Source organism: Polypterus senegalus, chromosome 12 (assembly GCF_016835505.1).
Source record: "Polypterus senegalus isolate Bchr_013 chromosome 12, ASM1683550v1, whole genome shotgun sequence".
Taxonomy (NCBI): domain Eukaryota; kingdom Metazoa; phylum Chordata; class Cladistia; order Polypteriformes; family Polypteridae; genus Polypterus; species Polypterus senegalus.
The window spans coordinates 56,970,017-56,990,377 of record NC_053165.1 but is presented as its reverse complement, the minus strand read 5'-3'; the positions used below and the strand labels follow the sequence as shown (position 1 = coordinate 56,990,377).

At 37.1% G+C, this 20,361-nt stretch overlaps 1 protein-coding gene across 6 annotated transcripts in view; it reads right to left on the bottom strand.

Moving 5' to 3' along the window:
• The window catches only part of cltcl1 (clathrin, heavy chain-like 1), a 76,827-nt gene that overhangs the window by 10,030 nt on the left and 46,436 nt on the right, over positions 1-20,361 (bottom strand). For all 6 annotated transcript variants that reach the window (XM_039771530.1, XM_039771525.1, XM_039771527.1 and 3 more), the window contains 14 exons: positions 19,892-20,034; positions 19,375-19,609; positions 17,982-18,104; positions 14,743-14,888; positions 13,041-13,224; positions 12,618-12,810; positions 11,133-11,290; positions 10,283-10,447; positions 7,665-7,772; positions 7,058-7,225; positions 6,814-6,963; positions 5,522-5,653; positions 5,115-5,225; positions 2,565-2,735 (listed from right to left, as the gene is read on the bottom strand). In XM_039771530.1, coding sequence (XP_039627464.1) covers positions 2,565-2,735; positions 5,115-5,225; positions 5,522-5,653; positions 6,814-6,963; positions 7,058-7,225; positions 7,665-7,772; positions 10,283-10,447; positions 11,133-11,290; positions 12,618-12,810; positions 13,041-13,224; positions 14,743-14,888; positions 17,982-18,104; positions 19,375-19,609; positions 19,892-20,034 — 2,187 coding nt within the window. The remainder of the gene's footprint in view (positions 1-2,564; positions 2,736-5,114; positions 5,226-5,521; positions 5,654-6,813; positions 6,964-7,057; positions 7,226-7,664; positions 7,773-10,282; positions 10,448-11,132; positions 11,291-12,617; positions 12,811-13,040; positions 13,225-14,742; positions 14,889-17,981; positions 18,105-19,374; positions 19,610-19,891; positions 20,035-20,361) is intronic.

The window sequence follows — 20,361 nt, the reverse complement described above, 5'->3', positions numbered from 1 at the left end:
ACACCACACTTGTGCATCAGGTTAAGTGACTGTTCTTATTAGCATTCTGGTACTTAACTACTACAGGCAGAATTAAAGTAGCAAGTGAATTAATAAAAAATAAATCAATTTGATTTGACACTGGGGCGGCGCAGTGGTAGCGCTGCTGCCTCGCAGTAAGGAGACCTGGGTTCGCTTCCCGGGTCCTCCCTGCGTGGAGTTTGCATGTTCTCCCCGTGTCTGCGTGGGTTTCCTCCGGGCGCTCCGGTTTCCTCCCACAATCCAAAGACATGCAGGTTAGGTGGATTGGCGATTCTAAATTGGCCCTAGTGTGTGCTTGGTGTGTGTGTGGGTGTGTTTGTGTGTGTCCTGCTGTGGGTTGGCACCCTGCCCAGGATTGGTTCCTGCCTTGTGCCCTGTGTTGGCTGGGATTGGCTCCAGCAGACCCCCGTGACCCTGTATTCGGATTCAGCGGATTAGAAAATGGATGGATGGATGGATGGATTTGACACTGGCAATGAATATTAAGATTGACAATTAATTAACACTGCAATGAGCCAATTCTGAAATTGAATAAAACAAAAAAAAAAAAAAAGTTCTTCAAAGATAAATGCAATCAGAGAGGAGATACAATGCTTCACAGCTGCTAGATGGCCAAGTGTACTCAAGTTAGAAAATATGCCCAATTAGCAAGACACCCAGGCATTGACATATACAGTGCATCCGGAAAGTATTTACAGCGCATCACTTTTTCTACATTTTGTTATGTTACAGCCTTATTCCAAAATGGATTAAATTCATTTTTTTCTTCAGAATTCTACACACAACACCCCATAATGACAACGTGAAAAATGTTTACTTGAGTTTTTTGCAAATTTATTAAATATAAAAAAATTCAGAAAGCACATGTACATAAGTATTCACAGCCTTTGCCATGAAGTTTCCCCTGATCATCCTTGAGATGCTTCTGCAGCTTAATTTGAGTCCACCTGTGGTAAATTCAGTTGATGTGACATGATTTGGAAAGGCACACACCTGTCTATAGAAGGTCCCACAGTTGACAGTTCATGTCAGAGCACAAACCAAGCATGAAGTCAAAGGAATTGTCTGTAGACCTCCGAGACAGGATTTTCTCAAGGCACAAATCTGGGGAAGATTACAGAAAAATTTCTGCTGCTTTGAAGGTCCCAATGAGCACAGTGGCCTCCATCATCCGTAAGTGGAAGAAGTTCGAAACCACCAAGACTCTTCCTAGAGCTGGCCGGCCATCTAAACTGAGCGATCAGGGGAGAAGGGCCTTAGTCAAGGAGGTGACCCCAAGAACGTGATGGTCACTCTGTCCGAGCTCAAGAGGTCCTCTGTGGAGAGAGGAGAACCTTCCAGAAGGACTACCATCTCTGCAGCAATCCACCAATCAGGCCTGTATGATAGAGTGGCCGGACGGAAGCCACTCCTTAGTAAAAGGCACATGGCAGCCTGCCTAGAGTTTGCCAAAAGGCACCTGAAGGACTCTCAGACCATGAGAAACAAAATTCTCTGGTCTGATGAGACAAAGATTGAACTCTTTGATGTGAATGCCAGGCGTCACGTTTGGAGGAAACCAGGCACCAATCATCACCCGGCCAATACCATCCCTACAGCAAAGCATGGTGGTGGCAGCATCATGCTGTGGGGATGTTTTTCGACAACGACCCTAAGCACACAGCCAAGATATCAAAGGAGTGGCTTCAGGACAACTCTGTGAATGTCCTTAAGTGGCCCAGCCAGAGCCCAGACTTGAATCTGATTGAACATCTCTGGAGAGATCTTAAAATGGCTGTGCACCGACGCTCCCCATCCAACCTGATGGAGCTTAAGAGGTGCTGCAAAGAGGAATGGGCAAAACTGGCCAAGGATAGGTGTGCCAAGCTTGTGGCATCATATTCAAAAAGACCTGAGGCTGTAATTGCTCCCAAAGGTGCATCGACAAAGTATTGAGCAAAGGCTGTGAATACTTATGTACATGTGATTTCACAGTTTTTTTATTTTTTATAAATTTGCAAAAACCTCAAGTAGACTTTTTTCACATTGTCATTATGGGGTGTTGTGTGTAGAATTCCGAGGAAAAAAATGAATTTAATCCATTTTGGAATAAGGCTGTAACATAACAAAATGTGGACAAAGTGATGCGCTGTGAATACTTTCCAGATGCACTGTAAATCTGTTATTTTAGTAGTAAAATACTGCAGGAAAGTACTGTTTTATGTGGAATTAAATGAAAAACAAAATATGTAGGTAAAAAGCCCACTTCCCCAATTGTGCTGCATTTGGGGGGGAAAGTTTGCAAAATGAATGTAAAATTATCAAAGAAGAGCAAAATCTTGATTCTTCTAGCATTTTACACTGCTAATAACCATGTCATATTTTATATGAACTGAATGATTCATTTTGGGTTATTGGGTCCACAAATTGCATCCTCCTAAAACAGAATCACATTGGTCTATAAGTGGTCAATAATGTTCATGGATTTCTAAATCATATAAATCAGTTGAAGATCCAACGTCAAAATCTAATGTATATGCAAACAGAGCAGAACTGTAGTTTACCTTGTAGAGACGGTCTTTTTTACACAGCTCCACACTTTGTTTCCACCGGTTGTTACCCTTGTAAAGGTAAGCTGCAATTCGCCTGAACTCTATGAGCTCATGCTTCTCTAGCCGCTGGGCAAGGCTTATGTTGTCAAAATTATCATAGGCATCAATGGAGGCTCTGAGACCCTACAGTGGATAAAGTAATGGTCAACATAAATATTAAAATAACTTTGTATAACATATATAGAACTGCACAGGAATATATAAATAGAAGTAGCACTGAAAGTTAGCCTTGTCAGTCTTGAAAGGAGCAGACTTGGGTCGGCAGTGAAAAGCAAAGCTAACAGCCTCAGGTGAAGCTAAAGAGAAGGAAAGTGAAGACAAACAGCAGGCCCAAATTCATGGTATCAGTGTCTATGAGAATGCTCTGCCTTCATTTTAGAACTTAATAAATAAAATAGTCATGCAAATAATTTAAACTTTAATAAAATGTGTCTGGCATTCCTTTTCTATAAAGACCCTAACTATGCCACTGTGTCAATGGGCACATTAATAAATGTGTATCTTTAGTTTTGCCCCAAGTAACATCATGTTAGTAAGATACACACATACAGATTAATACCCTGTAATTTAGAAATGCCAACAAAAATGCACCACATCAGTTGAGCCGACTTTCTTCTGTTACTATCATGAGGTTCGGTAAAGATCCATCCACCTATCAATTATTATAAGGCTTTTTTTTTTTTAATAAACACAAACAATGCAATACCACATTAAAAAAAAATATTTAGCTCAAAATCTGCCTTCACTGATTATTGAGATGGGGACCATGGGTGCTACTCAATATCCATCTATTTTTTGTACTTGCTTAGTAAGTTCACAAGGCAGGAACCAACCTCAGACAGGACTTCCATCACAGAAGAAGTACACATTTTAGAGTGCTCAACCATGGCACACCTGCTATGGTGACAGTTTAACGTGTCCCAAAAGAGGTAATCGATTGAATATTGTTTCCTAAGAGAGAGAGAGGTAGGGAGCAAGCACTGATAGTGTGTTGCAACGCCCACCACACAACAAATAACTAGGATTGGGACCCAAGTGCAGTGGGTGACAACTCAGCACCACACTGGAACAGTGTAAGATTTTTTTATGGTGGCTGGAGAAATCCCTCATATTACACCACTTGCACAAAGTACTATTACAGACTTGAACCTGTGAGTATAGCTAGTTAAATTTCCCATTTCATAATGGAAGTAAAATGCAATATTAACCTATAAATTGACTAGTTATCTTATACAATTACAGTATTAAACTAAACAGGGCCAGTGTAAGTGTATGTGTGCATGAATATGAAGAGCACACTGTGCAAAGGCTAATCATCTTTGCACCCAGAGCTGCTGTGATAGGCTCTGGTTATCTATGTGACTGACAGAATTAAGTGGCTTTGAGACCTTAGTGTTATATTATATTTATATATATATATATATATATATATATATATATATATATATATATATATATATACACACAATGGTGGAAAAAACTTGACCAAGTCAAAAAAGTGAAAATAAATTTGTCAAACTATTAACAAAAAATTAAATATCAAGTACTACTGCTTCTCAGTACTTTTGGCTTTAGAGTCTACTGGGTGGGTTTTGCTCTCCTACTGCCTGGGAAGTCTCATTTTCTTCCACAGTTTAAAAATTGCAGCTAGTCTGAATGACAAGACAATACTGCCTTGAGCTGCATCTGTGTGGCATATGTAGCTGAGAAGAGCCAATTGTCGGGATTCTTCTTGTATTATGTGAGATGCGATTTTGATAAGCTCTACTGCAACCTTGTAGTAGGAAAAGATAAAAAGCATTGGATAGCCAAAGCTGAAAAATAAATGTATTATTGTGTTAGTATGGAGTTTAAATATCATCTGAAGAAACAGTACAAGCTGGCGGGCATTTTAATTTAGAAAGTGTTTGTGTAATGCAACACATACAAAAAAGAAATCTGCTGGTGTATTAAAGCAATGTAATGCTGTAGTTAGTGCTGTTATACTCCAGCTTGGTTACCATGAGGTGTTAACATGTTTCCAAATACTCAGATTTCTCTTGACATGCCGAAATGTGCATTTAAGTTAATTACAGCCTAACCGGTGTTATTTTACATACATAACCTGGGATGTTCCAACCCTAGCCCCAGTGCTGCTGGGACAAGTTTCATCTCCTTGTCTTCCTAAAACTGGTAATGGAGGATGTAGGTTTCAGCTGCCCAAATGAAAGGCACGCACAATCATTTTCAAGTAAATGTTCCTAAATTTACCCTAACACCGAGAGGCCATGGCAGCATTCTAAAAAGACAAATCAGAAGTGTACTTTGTTTCTTAGCTGGATACCAAGTCAGATTTGTGATCATTTAATTGAATGGGGTAATTACAACATCATACACATTATTACAAAGAGGTGGCTTCTTTAGGTTTTAAACCAAACTCTTTCCAGCTGATTACACACTGTGGTACTGGTGCGTACACACAACCCAATCTGTATTATTTCCAGTACTGTGCTTATTGTGTACCTGGTAATCTTCCTCTTCAGTTAGCAAGTTGTTTAAGGCTTCATTTACTGACTTGTTGTTATGATTCTGCACAGATCGCAGATAAGGCTTGACAAGCTGCAACTGTTTCATCTGAAAAGGATTATTAAAAACAAATAGATTACCTTACCTACCGAAACAATGTGCTATGTAATCATGTGGATTTTACATTTTAAGGCTTAATTAATGGTTTACGAACCTTTATGATTTTTCCCATTCTGATTTCATGAGTAGTATTATTAAACATTGAAAAATGCAACATACTGATACAAGCTACACTGTAACAGTAATACAGCCTTATCTGTTAGGAAAACACTCTTTAAAACATGAAGTAACTAAATCAATATAGCTCACATTGACACTTGGTGAGAATTTTAAATCCCAGTTACCTTTGCAAAGAAATTCACTGCCCTGGTGTGGTCCAAACGTGGTGACAGAACCATCAGCAGGTCATTAATTAAGAGAGGTTTATAATCCAAGTAGAACTGCAAGGCTTTATAATACAGCTCCACATTTGCCACCTGTTTAATGAATGGCAAAATGAGATATCAACTGCATTCACCTGTAAAAACCTCAATCCAGACACACACACACACACACACACAGAGGAAAATAAAGACAAATATCAGGGGAGACTATTTTCTACCTGGATGAAATTGTAAGGCTATGTATTTTGCATTATCAGAGATCTTGTTAGGTAAAACACCAAAGTTTATAGTTAAATTATTGAGAAAAGAACTTCAATGTTTCAAGAGAACATACTATTATTTTAAATTCACCTGCAGATATGCAAAAAAAAAAAAAACAACATACTTTTGTCAAGATTAATCCTGTTGGTTTAACTGTTTTACCCTTTTGCATAAGTGGAAAAGAGCTTTAAAAGAATTAGGTGAAAATGGATGTTATATGAATTATGGCACTTTTCTTAGAGGAAATCCGATGTTACTTTCCTGCATTGCTTTTCTGAAAACAACAACTATGTTTGAGGAGTCAGCCATATGAAATTTTTTAATTATGGATTATATTTGTCCCTAGCACATTTGTTTCCCAGTATGAAATCCTCTGGAACACCTAGAAACAAAATAAACTAAACAGATAATATATTGTGTCTGCTTTTAGATGGTAATGCTGAAGGAGGTCCCCTACCTTTAATCACGTTGAGTCCTTTTAACCTATTAAAGACTCTTTATAAAGGTCTTGTTTTTTGCAAATCCAATAAGGTAATAAAATGTATAGCTTGTATTGTCCAGAATCTGCTTGTTTCACTGTCGAAGTATCAACCTACCGTCAACTGATTCCAGATATAATGGTAAAGTATATACATTAAAAATATAATTGACTTTATATGATGTACAACACTATAAATTTTAATAATACTAAACATTACTCTTTACATATCACCAAGGCTGAATACATCCATCCTTGTAAATTTACAATTATCAATGGAAAAGTTATGCATGTTCTGTTTAAAATGCATACTAAGCAAAATACATTATGTTGAGGAAGTTATCCATCTAACAGGAGAATATTTTATTCACAGAGAAAAAGCACATTAGAAACAGTCACTAAAAATTGCAATAAAAAGAAAAAAAAATGCCATATTGTTATCCAACCCACCATTATACTTCTTGACCCAGACCCAGTATTTTCCACAAGAGATAACAGGTTCAGTGCCTATTACCTTAGTAATGATGTCTTTAAATTGTCCTTCCTTCCAAGCATCGGTAGGGTGGTTCATCATTGTTATTATAGCATTGTCAAACTCCTCATACTTATCATAAAGAAAGACAAGTTCCGCCCATAAATGGGCCTGCTCTGCAGCACGAAGGACCTGTAAAAAGAAGATCAGATCAATTTATGACAATATTCTTTTTGGAGAATAGACAAGCTTCATCTAGTCTCCATACATGTCCAAAACAACTAACCTTAGGAATATTGACTCTAGACCAAAAGAGCTCTAGGTGTTCCCTCATCTTCTGTGGTTTAAATTTAGAATATAGAATTGCCAGTTCAGTAAACATTCCCATGTGTGCTCGTTCTAAACCAAGGGCAGCCTCCAAAAGTGCAATCAGATCCTCAAAGTACCCACGGTCCTAAAATAAAATGAAACACAACAAAAACCCTTTCAATTAAAAACAAAAATGACGCTAAGAATGGGGGGAAAATACAGAGAAACTTCAAATTAGGTTTGTAAAATTCCTGAAAGTGAGATACAGTAAATTCAAATCAAAGATGTAAATGCAGTATTCAGAATTATTACTCAAAGTTAAATATACAATTATAGTAATTTAATATATTTTGATTATAAGCCGAGTAGAGAGTACAATTTGCCATCTTAAAATAAACTTTGCTGTCAGAAGAAATTTTATCAATTCCTTTATAATAAAGATATATGCCACATAGAGCCTCTTTACAGGTATTAGAACACTATTAAATGTTTGACTTAAATATGATCTGTGATCTACAGGCTCACTGCTACATGTAAAGAGCAACTATAACCTGTGAACACATAGGAGTTCCCTTTAATTGTACCTGGTAGTAACTTATTAGCTCCTCCAGCTCATCGGCGTGAATGACAATGTGCAAGCCACATATCTGTGCAAGCCGAAACTCTGTGCCATCAACACACGCAAAGCAGACCTAAAAAAGAACAGTTGTATATAAATATAAAAATGAAAAGGAAGTTTAGATTTAGTACAAACCATGATCTTTGAAAAGCAATATATAAAACCATACTTTATTATATGGAAAAAAACATATCATACAGCATGCAATTCTATTAGTATCTTTCTAATTACATGCACTTTTTAAAAGAACTGCATAAGGGAAGGCAGAAGCAAAATATTTTACATTTCCATACACCATTTCATTTATCAATCACATGCCTTAAAATGAAGCATCACATACAAACACTTAAACAGATGTAATCCTGAGGTAGAATGTTCTATTTACAATTTAATTCATGGCTGAAACAACCAGCAAAATATTAATAAATGTGATCTCTGGTTAAATATATTCGTATGCCATTTAGTTGCCTTGATATGGGCTTTCCTGTTCAAGTGCGATCAAGACATTCATGGTGAACATCTGATTATTAGATTGCAACGTTTTGCTCCTTTGTTCACAGTTAGTATCTTTATGATTACATAAATGACATGCACAGTAGGAGGGACATTCTGGACATGCAGTACTCTATAAGCCACAGAGAAGCTTGTAAGCAAAAATGTTGCTTGCTAAAGGCACTTGAAAGCACAAGTAGGCTGTTTCAAAATGAAACTGACATAAGATTTCTGAGAGAGAAACAGAGAAAGACACAGTGACTAAGGGGATACACAGAGCTGTTCGGCAGTTGTCTTTTTTTCCCCATCACTACACATATGCAACCTGTATTTGTCCTTACATCCATCCATCTCCTAATTATAACTCACTTATGAATTTTGCAAAAATAAGAGGAACCAAATCTGCACTTACCAGTGCAGAATCAAATTACAATGTGAACTGTATTCAGTTATTGGCTTCATGGCAGTAATTAAAAATACAGTGGGATGCAAAAGTTTGGTCAACCTTGTTAATAGTCGTTATTTTCCTGTATAAATCGTTGGTTGTTACGATAAAAAATGTCAGTTAAATATATCATATAGGAGACACACACAGTGATATTTGAGAAGTGAAATGAAGTAATTGTTCAAACAAAATCAGGCAGGTGCATAAATTTGGGCACCACAAAAAACAAATGAAATCAATTTTTAGTAGATCCGCCTTTTGCAGAAATTACAGCCTCTAAACGCTTCCTGTAGGTTCCAATGAGAGTCTGGATTGTGGTTGAAGGTATTTTGGACCATTCCTCTTTACAAAACATCTCTAGTTCATTCAGGTTTGATGGCTTCCGAGCATGGACAGCTCTCTTTAACTCACACCACAGATTTTCAATTATATTCAGGTCTGGGGACTGAGATGGCCATTCCAGAACGTTGTACTTGTTCCTCTGCATGAATGTATAGTGGATTTTGAGCAGTGTTTCGGGTCGTTGTCTTGTTGAAAGATCCAGCCCCAGCGCAGCTTCAGCTTTGTCACTGATTCCTGGACATTGGTCTCCAGAATCTGCTGATACTGAGTGGAATCCATGCTTCCCTCAACTTTGACAAGATTCCCAGTCCCTGCACTGGCCACACAGCCCCACAGCATGATGGAACCACCACCATATTTTACTGTAGGTAGCAGGTGTTTTTCTTGGAATGCTGTGTTCTTTTTCCTCCATGCATAACGCCCTTGTTATGCCCAAATAACTCAATTTTAGTTTCATCAGTCCACAGCACCTTATTCCAAAATGAAGCTGGCTTGTCCAAATGTGCTTGAGCATACCTCAAGCGGCTCTGTTTGTGCTGTGGGCGGAGAAAAGGCTTCCTCTGCATCACTCTCGCATACAGCATCTCCTTGTGTAAAGTGCGCCAAATGGTTGAACGATGCACAGTGACTCCAACTGCTGCAAGATGATGTTGTAGGTCTTTGGTGCTGGTCTGTGGGTTCTCACCATTCGTCGCTTCTGTCTATCCGAAATCTTTCTTGGTCTGCCACTTATGTTCCTAACTGTGGAAACAGACAGCTTAAATCTCTGGGACAGCTTTCTGTATCCTTCCCCTAAACCATGATGGTGAACAATCTTTGTCTTCAGGTCATTTGAGAGTTGTTTTGTGACCCCCATGTTGCTACTCTTCAGAGAGAATTAAAGGAGGAGGGAAACTTACAATTGACCTCCTTAAATACTCTTTCTCATTATAGGATTCACCTGTGTAAGTAGGTCAGGGGTCACTGAGCTTACCAAGCCAATTTGAGTTCCAATAATTAGTTCTAAACGTTTTGGAATCAATAAAATGACAACGGTGCCCAAATTTATGCACCTGCCTGATTTTGTTTGAACAATTATTGCACAATTTCTGTAAATCCAATAAACTTCATTTCACTTCTCAAATATCACTGTGTGTGTCTCCTATATGACATATTTAACTGACATTTTTTATCGTAACAACCAATGATTTATACAGGAAAATAATGACTATTAACAAGGTTGCCCAAACTTTTGCATCCCACTGTACCTATACCTCCACAACTCTTATGTTTTTGCGTAGGTTTTCAGACTAAAATGGACACACCTCCTTCCAGGTCCTTGTGCTATTAGCTTTACGGGAACTGTCCACAGCAGCCTGATATTCCCCCAGGTGCACCAAGGTAGATGCAAGTCGGGCAAAATTGGAGACATTGTTGTAAAGCAGTTTAGCAGCTTCATACATTCCATCTTCATAACAGCGATCACCAACCTAAAGAAGGAGAGTAAACTGGGGTAAAAATAATATTTTCAATGGTTATTTTTCATATTTTTTCTAGCACTTAAGTGACAGAGGAATCTAAATCTGTGTATTGGCCGACTTGACATGCCTCAACAACAAGGAAAAAAGATCCATAAATGCAGCACAGGCTATAGATTTGCTGGGGACACCAAGTAACAGAAGACATGTGCAATATCCAGTTTTAAGAGGACTATTTCAGGTGAAGCTGAAAAGGATCAAATTCTGTTTTAAATAAACCCATTGGAAGGTCAAATACAGGTCCAACACAAACTCTGCTGCTTTACAAAACCACAGCTCTGCAAATTGTGTTTAGATATACTTGACTGAACACAAACACAAATCAAAAAAGAATGGCTCCATTTGAAACTCTATACAAATCATGAAATTACTGCTAAAACTGCTTCAGTCTCTGTAAAAAAAAAAACAGCTTCTTTCCTCTTATTTCTAATCCTTATGTACACCCAAATATTTGACTATTCCACTGCTTTCTGTTTGTGGGTTAGTGATAAATGCAATGCTTATACCAGTTTTCAACATGGGCTATGATTCTGGTCACAGAACTCTTTATTAAGGTCGGACAACTCTGATACACGTGTATCGCATGGATTCTGGTGCCATCCAATTACACTATTACATCACTTAAAAGGAAACTTGCTTGCTGGATGTGAGCGTTGTTTGGTCCGCTAACAAACTCTTCCAGTTCTGACAGACGGTTTGTTTTTGCTAAAGCAAATATAAGCTCTGTTTCCACATAAGACTCTCTTGCTTTTTGTCTTGCCATCTGCAGAAACTTCACCAGATCTTCCCAATTATCTAGAAGAGGGGACAAATGGTTATAAAACATAATTATGATTTAGCAAAAGTTTTTAAAATAATACAACCTGTTTCCTCTCTTTATAAAATGATTAAAAATAGTGACAAAATTAACTGTGAGACAGCTAATGGTTTCAGTCAGCTTCAGATAAATACAGAGTAATAGTAATACTGACATAAGGCAGAAAAAGCACACTCAAGATTCAGACATTCTAAAAAGAACTGATCTATTCATTTAATATGTGCAGCCTCAGAATGAAAGGTCAAGAGAATACAAGTCTCTTTTTACTAATGCATATACTGGTCTCAGTACATAAAAGCAGGGCTGTTACTCATTACTTGGGGGAGAAAAGTTACCAAATATAAATGAGCACATCAAAATTTAAATAAATGACTGTTAGAGTAAAATTATGGATGGACTCCAAATCACCTATAACCTTAGTGTTAGATTAAGTGAATGAGTTTTCGTTTTCCTTCAGCACAATCCAAAAACTTTAAAGGCACAGCTTGCATGCTGCCCTTATTCAGTGTTGGCTTGCCCTGTTCTCACAAAATTTGATTTGTTAAAATGAATTTTGCATTGTACTGCTAGTTAGTCTGGTGCACTAACTTAGACTACAAGAATACATGTTGGAGCGTTCGAGCATCTGTCGTTCCTTATGCAGTCCTGTTATTTTATTGCATTAAGCAAGTTCACTAAAGTGAGAGTAAAAATTACACCAGCACATAAATCACATAGCAAATATGGCAGCATTAATCAATGTCATAAAATTGCAAAAGTGACAACCAATTTACAATCTGTAAACTATGAACAACCATCAACAACACAGACCTAAAGTTACAGGAACTAGTAATTTATGCTTAAACTTATATAAGTTAAAGCTCAAAGGCTAATTTTGTTGGCATGGATTTGTTTATGTCAAAGTGGGACATAAAAGATATCAATTAATATGTATGGCTTTTTCGTGCATTTAACTTGCCTAAGCAAGTACTTGTTAAGATGCTATTGATCTAAACATAATAACTAGAAGACTGAGCAATTTTAAAACTGTGGATGGTGCAGAAATGGTGGCAGTTTAACACTTAACTATTAAGCTGTGCTGCTTGTCTCTTAAAAATCAAAAATGATAAACAAACCATTTTAAACACCATGCACACACTATTGTATCTTTTACAAATCATTATTGTAAAGGAAAACACCTGTAACTTCTTTGTAAACCATTATCATGTCTATCTCCTGCAATGTGAACATATCCAAATAAAAAAAATGCAGTTACAAAACTGCTGTAATGGTGATACTCATTTAACAGTTGTAATGACATCTTACTGTTTTTGCTGGCAGCATTGACCACTTCCATATAAGCTGAGGGGTCATCTGCCTTGATATAAGAATCAATTGCTTCTTTGACCATTTCTTTCTGTAGCTGAGCCCTGGCTAGCTGGCTCCATACAGCTGGTTCATTGCACCGCTCAGCAAATTCATAGGCACGGTCCAGGTTTCCAATGTGTTCTATTAGAACCTTGATGGAAGCAATAAAAGTTGAAACAATCCATTACATTATTAATGCAAAAAAAAACAAAAAACAAAAAAAAAACACATACACACCCACACAGGCAAATGTGCCCCTCATTTGGGGCTTTGACCGTCAAAGCTTTTTCATTTGAGATTGAACCAAGCATCTATTCAAACTTTCTAACATTAACTTTTAAAAAGTGCACAATTTTCACACTTCTCTGTAATAAAGTTTACCTGAATAGCAGAAGTGTTCACATCAAATTTTCTAAAGATGGCAAAGGCTTCCTCAAACAACTCATTGCTAATAGCAATGTTAGCAATGTCTGGAGCATCATAATTGTCCAAGCGATTAATATATTCCATAACTCTTGTCCTGTCAGCTTTAATGGCAGTCAAGATCAGCAGGTTCTGAAGGTTTCTAATGGCAAGAATGACAAACATCAGTTACACTGCTATAAACAATCTGTTACATGTGCCCCAAAAACACAAATATTTAACATTTATAACATTTTTCTGCATTGAATCCAATGGACTGGTAGTTATCCAGAAGTCCATTGAGCCTTCCTAAATTTAGTGTACACTGCCAGGCATATTATTTTTCTTGCTTGGGCATAAACACATTTAACAGGAAGATCTGACATTCAGTTTAACAATTTTCAATCTTTATAGTCAGGTAGCTAAAATTTTACAAAAAGCAGTCTTCAGGTCACCCATACTCTAAAGATATTTATATCTCTACACTCTTTGTGTTTACTGGATGTGATGAAGTATATGGGTGCTGTACACCATAATTTGATGCCAGCACAAACCATGCATGCAAATGGTAAAATCTCTGATGAATTCCATCAGAGACAATGCACAAGGAACTACATGACAAAGAATTCAAAGAAAAGAGAGAATACAGAAAAACAGCAGAGTGTGTCTTTAGTGACCCACTCCCCAATTTTTAAAATGAAAAATATTAGTTATGTTAGGAATTGATGTGCTATTGCTTGGTTTAGAATATGTGATTAGCCAGTAGTCAAAGAGGCATTCTTAAACAAATAGCATTGTTATTAATAGCACTTTCAGATGTGTGTCTTTGGACAAAAGTTCTACTGTTAAAACAAAAAGTCTTTAAAAGTAATACCATTTGAAATAAATTTTGAAAAACAATATTTAATATAACTATATTATTTAAACAGAATGATGAAATTATATTTCATAAAAACTTATGACATATTTAACTGTATTTTTTCACAATAATGATGCAAATATTTAACATTTGCCTTTTTCTCTATTTCAATTTGTTACAAATTATTTTCATTATATTCCACATGCTATGTCAATCAAAAAAGAAATTCTGTGTTTATTACTTTCCATATTCCCACCATGCCCCCATACATTTGCATTGGACACTGTTTTCTATCTAGAAGATGGACTTTGAGACATTTAGGAAAACAATAAGACAAACCACGATGTAAACATTAATGAGTGTACTACACTCGGGATAGGACATAGAGATTTAGCAAAAACAATGGACCCTTGCACCTGATTTTGACAGTTGGTAATTTATTCGTAACTGTTTTGATGAAATGGAAGTCCCAGTTATAAACAATACAGCAATGAAGGGAATAAAAATTCAATGTATTTAACTGTTTCCTCCCAAACCTTTTCTAAGCAGCTAATGTTTAGGCAGCCACAAGAGCCAAACTGAAGGCAAGCACTTTCTCTTTTGTCACACAAATTGTGCATATTTTCTTTCTGAAAAGGATGAATTTAAAAATCTTCATTCTTTGCTACTGTATAACATGTAATGTTGTCATCTTTTCTATAATGAAAATTAAATGCACATTTTCTGTCAGAATCCAAGGTCACTGGTCAAAATTGCGTGTAACTTTGTTTTATCACTATAAAGCTACGCTTAAAGTAAAACTTACCCCCCAAACCCACTCACCTGTGTTCACTGAAAACAGAATTATCTAAAACAATCTTCTCCAGTAGTTCAATTAATTCATTTGGTAAGTCAGCGGTCATGAAAGCCTTAACTGTTACTGATACTTCCTCCGGATCCTGGGTCTCAGATAGGGCTGTCTGAACAACCTAGAATGGCATAAAACATAGATATAAAGCCAAATATAAATTGTGGAATTATTGTTTTCTACTTTCAAACTTCTTAATAAAAGTGGAGGAGTAATAATCATTTTAGTGAATAATTTCCAATTAACTTTTGGTGTTTTTAAAAATTACATTTCATCATGCTCTCATCTCTAGATGAATGGTTTCCTCTTCTGAATTCACCAGCTTCTAATATGCTTGCTTCTTTCTTCCATAAACAGGAAATCATGGATTTTGCAATGGGTTGCATGCTCCCATTTTGAAAGGTCCAATTTGCACCTCATTGTATTGTTCACTGTCCTTTCTAATTAAACTCTATAGACATGCGACTGAAGGATCAGTTTACGGCTCTCTTTTCGCTATACATGACTGTAGGAATTCATCAAGGCTTCTTCTGCCCACTCTATAAATATCATATGCAGTGGTTCGTTAAATATACTTTGTTTTTGCCTATTTTCAGTCCCCCTCTTTGCACAACTGTACCTGATATTTTTTTTTTTGTTATTTATTTCGCCTTATACAATTTCTTGTAAAACTTGTTAGTTTTTGCATACCCCTTGGGGTCAGAGCGCAGGGTCAGCCATTGTACAGCGCCCCCGGAGCAATTGCAGGTTAAGGGCCTTGCTCAAGGGCCCAGCAGAGTAGGATCTCTTTTGGCAGTGATGGGGATTCAAACCAACAACCTTCAGGATACCAGCGCAGATCCTTAGCCTCAGAGCCACCACTCCGCCCCATATGTCATCTTACCTTTCAGCTTTTGGATTCCAAATATATGTATCTTTGAAACTCTGACCAATAATGTAAATTTACAGTCATTTTCCAGGAACTGAGTATAGATAGACATGCCATCATTAAACGTTTAACCACACAAAATTTTCACTTTTGAATAAAAAAATAAACTAGCAATTACAACTGTAAAATAGTATTGTATTTACAGTATATGTTAATAGTAAAAATGTATCAGTCAAGTACAAGAAAAACATGACAGTATTAAATTTACATATGGAAAACAGAATTAGTTTAACTGGTTAGTATTTTTCCATCAGTAGAACTGTCTTTGGTTGCTTACTGTATGACAGTGATTGACAAATCAACAACACTCGCTAGCAGCCTTCATCATTTTGGACCATGATGTGACAGCGATTCAGTGGAAAGACTTCCTCTAAATTAATTTTCGCATTTGTTCATAAGGACTCCTCTACAATCTGCACTGAAATGACACATGGACAGCACATCTTTCCTGGTTTTGGCCACAGCTGCATGCTTCAGGCTTACAATTGTGGCACTGTGGTATAGCGGGTCCACAGCTCACTGAGCAGGGGCCATTCGTTTTAAATAAATAATCACCACTCTCGCTGCGGCTTAGCGAGGAGTCGTTGGGCCATAGCATGCTACGGGGCGGTTCCACGGTGTGGGCGTTTCTCACTGAGTGCACAGGTGAGCAACTGCCCACATTCGCGATTGTCCCATGGCTAATGCGGCAGCTGCTGTGGCCCTCGTCATTTTAAAAGCAGCGCGAGCCGGTTGTGAGGGGAGATCGGAGATCAAGATCAAGATCAAAGAAGGAGAGAGAAGGAAATGGAGGTTGGAAGCAGGAAGGAGAGAGAGGAGAAAGAGCGCGAGCAAATCGGTGCAGCAGCAAGGAGGCGAGCAAACGCTCGCAGGCAGCTGAAGGCCGCCTGGGTGTTTGGCCAACACCTGGGAGAAGTGGCTGTGGTCACGCCCGTAGAAGTTTGTTTTACAGGGCGGGAGTGACCGGGAAGGTGCGGGACTCTCCGCAGACGGTAGTGGGAGTCGGGACTTGGGAAGTAGTGTTCCCTGTGTGAGAGCCTTGGCCACAGTGGAATTCCCAAGTCACTGTCAGGGGGGAGCCGACCGGAGCCAAGGATCGGGAAGGCGACTGGCAGTGGTAGTAGCAGGTGTAAAGAAGGTCAGCTGCAGAGTGAGCGTCTCCCTTGTTGCGAGGCCCTGATGGGTGAAGCAGGAGAGACGCTAGTTTTAAATGAAGGCACCGGGTTTGTCATTTGTTTTAAGACTGCTTCCTTAGAAACATTTTACCTCATTTTATAGGAGTGTTTTTTTTCTTATTGTTTTTACCTCCACATATTTTTATTGGATTATTTATTTATTTAATGAAGAACTTTAAATTACCGCACTATTTTTTTGAACACCTGTTTTGTTGACTGTTTTAAATAAAAGCACTGTTTCACTTTTAACCATCCCCTTGCTCAGATGCTCAATTATTGCCTTCATTGACTAGCTCACTCGGTTTCATTATCGACGGTGTTGGGTTCAAGTGCTCCTGTATAGCAATGGGAGTGTGGAGCCAGAACCCGCATCGTCACAGGCACAATATAACTAGCAATGACACTTCTGGGAAATGTTAAGAGAATGCCCTTTCACATGATAGTAATCACTGGGAGGATTCTGAGAGGGCTTTATTACCCAGGTTCACCAAGATGTTATGCAACTCTCATCTCTCATTCTGTTTTGCTACATAAAACTTAACACCTGGCTAGTCATTTCAGGAAGATAGAGGTCATTTTTATTTTTACTATAGGAAATGAGTCTGGTAAATAAAGAATAACAACAATAATATTACATCATTATATGACACAAACATATTCATCCAGAAACACAAAAAAAGCAACTATAGGTATAATATAAAAAAACTTTACTGTCCAATTACAAAAAAAAAAAAACCCTTAGGATGCTGGAGCAATCAGGTAAAAAGACAATCAATAGTGATACATGTTAAATGCTAATGAAGTGCAGCATTTTTTACAAATGCTTACCCAATAATGGGGTATGTTTTTTATATTTGCTTCTCATAAGAAACAAAACATTGCTACTACAACTAAAAAGTCTAAATGTAATGTTTTTCATTAATGCTTTGTATTTTCTTGCCTTGTCTACTACCAATAATTCGAAAAATAATATGTTGCCTGGTTTACATGAAACAGGAGGTAAGGAGTTAAAAAATGCTTAAACATTAAATTATTCTTTATTAAAATATCTAAAGTTTCACAATTAATAAAAATGCAATAAAAAGAAGTAAGAACAATCTTAATCACTGACCTGGTCAATTAGTTGTCGTCTGTATGGATTGTTCTCCTCAAGGACATTTGCCCAAAGGTTGGGGTCTTTCCTGCGCACCAGATACCGAGCTTCACTTTTGAAAAGTGAGTTTTCATTGCAGACCTTAGGATAAGATAGAAAGTCATTTTATCATGTATTACTACCTTTGATTTTTTAAGTAACACATGAAAAATAATGAATCCAGATAAAATGCATATTAAACATTTTGTATAAATGCTTTTTTCAGCCATTTATTTTAACAATTACTGCTGGCTAATTACATTTGACTGACCGAGTACATTCTCTACTTATCAACATGTGAGTTCTAGGCTTCCTTTCAGATTCCAGTGGATTGTGCCCTCTGGTCCCCTTTATGATACTATACTAAACAAAATATATCCTATGAAGTTACAATAATTGCAGCTGTTGCAGTAAACTTAATTTTGGCCGACAAATGTGATAACACCAGTGATCTGTTTATTCACTATCTCTAATGCTTGTTCCACTCTGTGGCACAATTCAGTTCAATTTTAGTATAGCACTCTTCACTAAGTGCAGGCTCAGGGCACTAACATTTTCACTGGTAAAAAGCAATTACAAACTTTACAAATTACTTATTACATAATGTGTATGCATAAATATAGATTTGTTTATGCACACAGAAAAATAAAATAGTCCCAAAATGATAACATCATTTACAGCTCTTATTACATTCCATTTGCTTGCAGCAATGTATAGAACAAAAGCTATTTCACCAAACTCTTTCAAGTCTTCAAGTTACTGACATGCAATAAAGTGGACTAATGGGTGGTAAAACGTCTTTTCCAAGTATTTTTCTGTGTTTCTGTGTTTTTATGTTTAGTTCCATTGGAAATGCAGCTAAAGAGACAGTATATTCGATATTTTCATCCGCACTTTTCAGATAACAGTGTTAATAGCAGTTAGAAAAACTAGTCTGAAAATTGTGATTTAAGCAGAGAATGAGTTTATGGTACCACCCCAAAGATAACAGTGTTCCAAACAAATTTAGTTTAAGTTTAAGTTAGTTTAGCTGGTTAAGTCCTTATAATATTCTCCAGTCTAATGAGAGACTGAGTGCAAAATGTCAAGTATGCAGTGAGCCATAAAAAGCTCTACAGACAAACTACTCTGTCACAATATTTTGCTTATGTTAATCAAGCAGGAACACATCTTTTGTTACCTAATTGTTTGGTATTGACTATGAGTTGGACATTTGCCATTGTATTTTAAGCCACTTTAACATACATTTGGGTTCTAAATCACATTGAAATTATACGTGTGGTAAAAAGCACTATGTAAAATGGAGACTGAACTTATGAATTGGTTCAAACCCTGAAAGTACCTTGATACTGTACAATAAATTCACCCTCACCTTAATGAGTTCCAGATCACACTGGCCCCTTTCATATGCCAAACACGCAAGGTGAGGGTCTCTCTTTTCACAGTATTTTCCCACAACACTGCTGTCATAATATGGATTTTCACGAAGGAATCGTTCAGGGTTGTTATTGCTGTCAATGTAGATTTTAGCCAATGCATTGTGGGTGGCAGGTTCCTCACAGCCTTCATGGATTCTTGACTCAAGCCATGAAAGCAATAACTTGAGCCTGAAAAAAATAAAACAAATAAATTCAAAACAATTTACATCAATAAATTCCATATCACAAATGTATCAACATTTAGGAAACTAAGCAATGAACATATAGCATATTTTGGTATGGAAGACAACAGTGGAAACCATAACCCACCAAGCTTATATGTACAAAACAGAACTTTAAAAAAGGAATTGAACCTCATTCACAATTAATAGGCTAACCCAGAATAAGAACTTCACCTTTAAATCAGTATTTTGCAGAATTATAAATATTAGCCAAAAAAAAATAGTTTACCGATTTCTCTTTTCCACTTCAGCAACCAGTTCATCTGTTGAAAACTGTCCTCTTACTACCATAATTAAGTTCTTAATCACATCTTCTGAGCAGTCTACGTCCAAGAGACCACCGATAACAACTGGAAGACGGCTAGGGTTCACCTGACAATGCAAAAAAAAAAAAAATTTTAATGTAGACAATCTATATTAAAAGGGAACCGTTAAAACACCTACACAATAATGATAAGAAATACCTGCTACACACCCTGATATACATTCACCTGTTTGCTTGAACTAAATTAACAAAAACTGTATCTTGTATTATACCCCATCTTTCATTGAAAGGCGGAGTGGTGGCTCTGAGGCTAGGGATCTGTACTGGCAATCGGAAGGTTGCCGGTTCAAATCCCATAAATGCAAGGACCTTAACCTGCAATTGCTGAGCACTTTGAGTAGTGAGAAAAGCACTATATACATGCAAAGAATTAT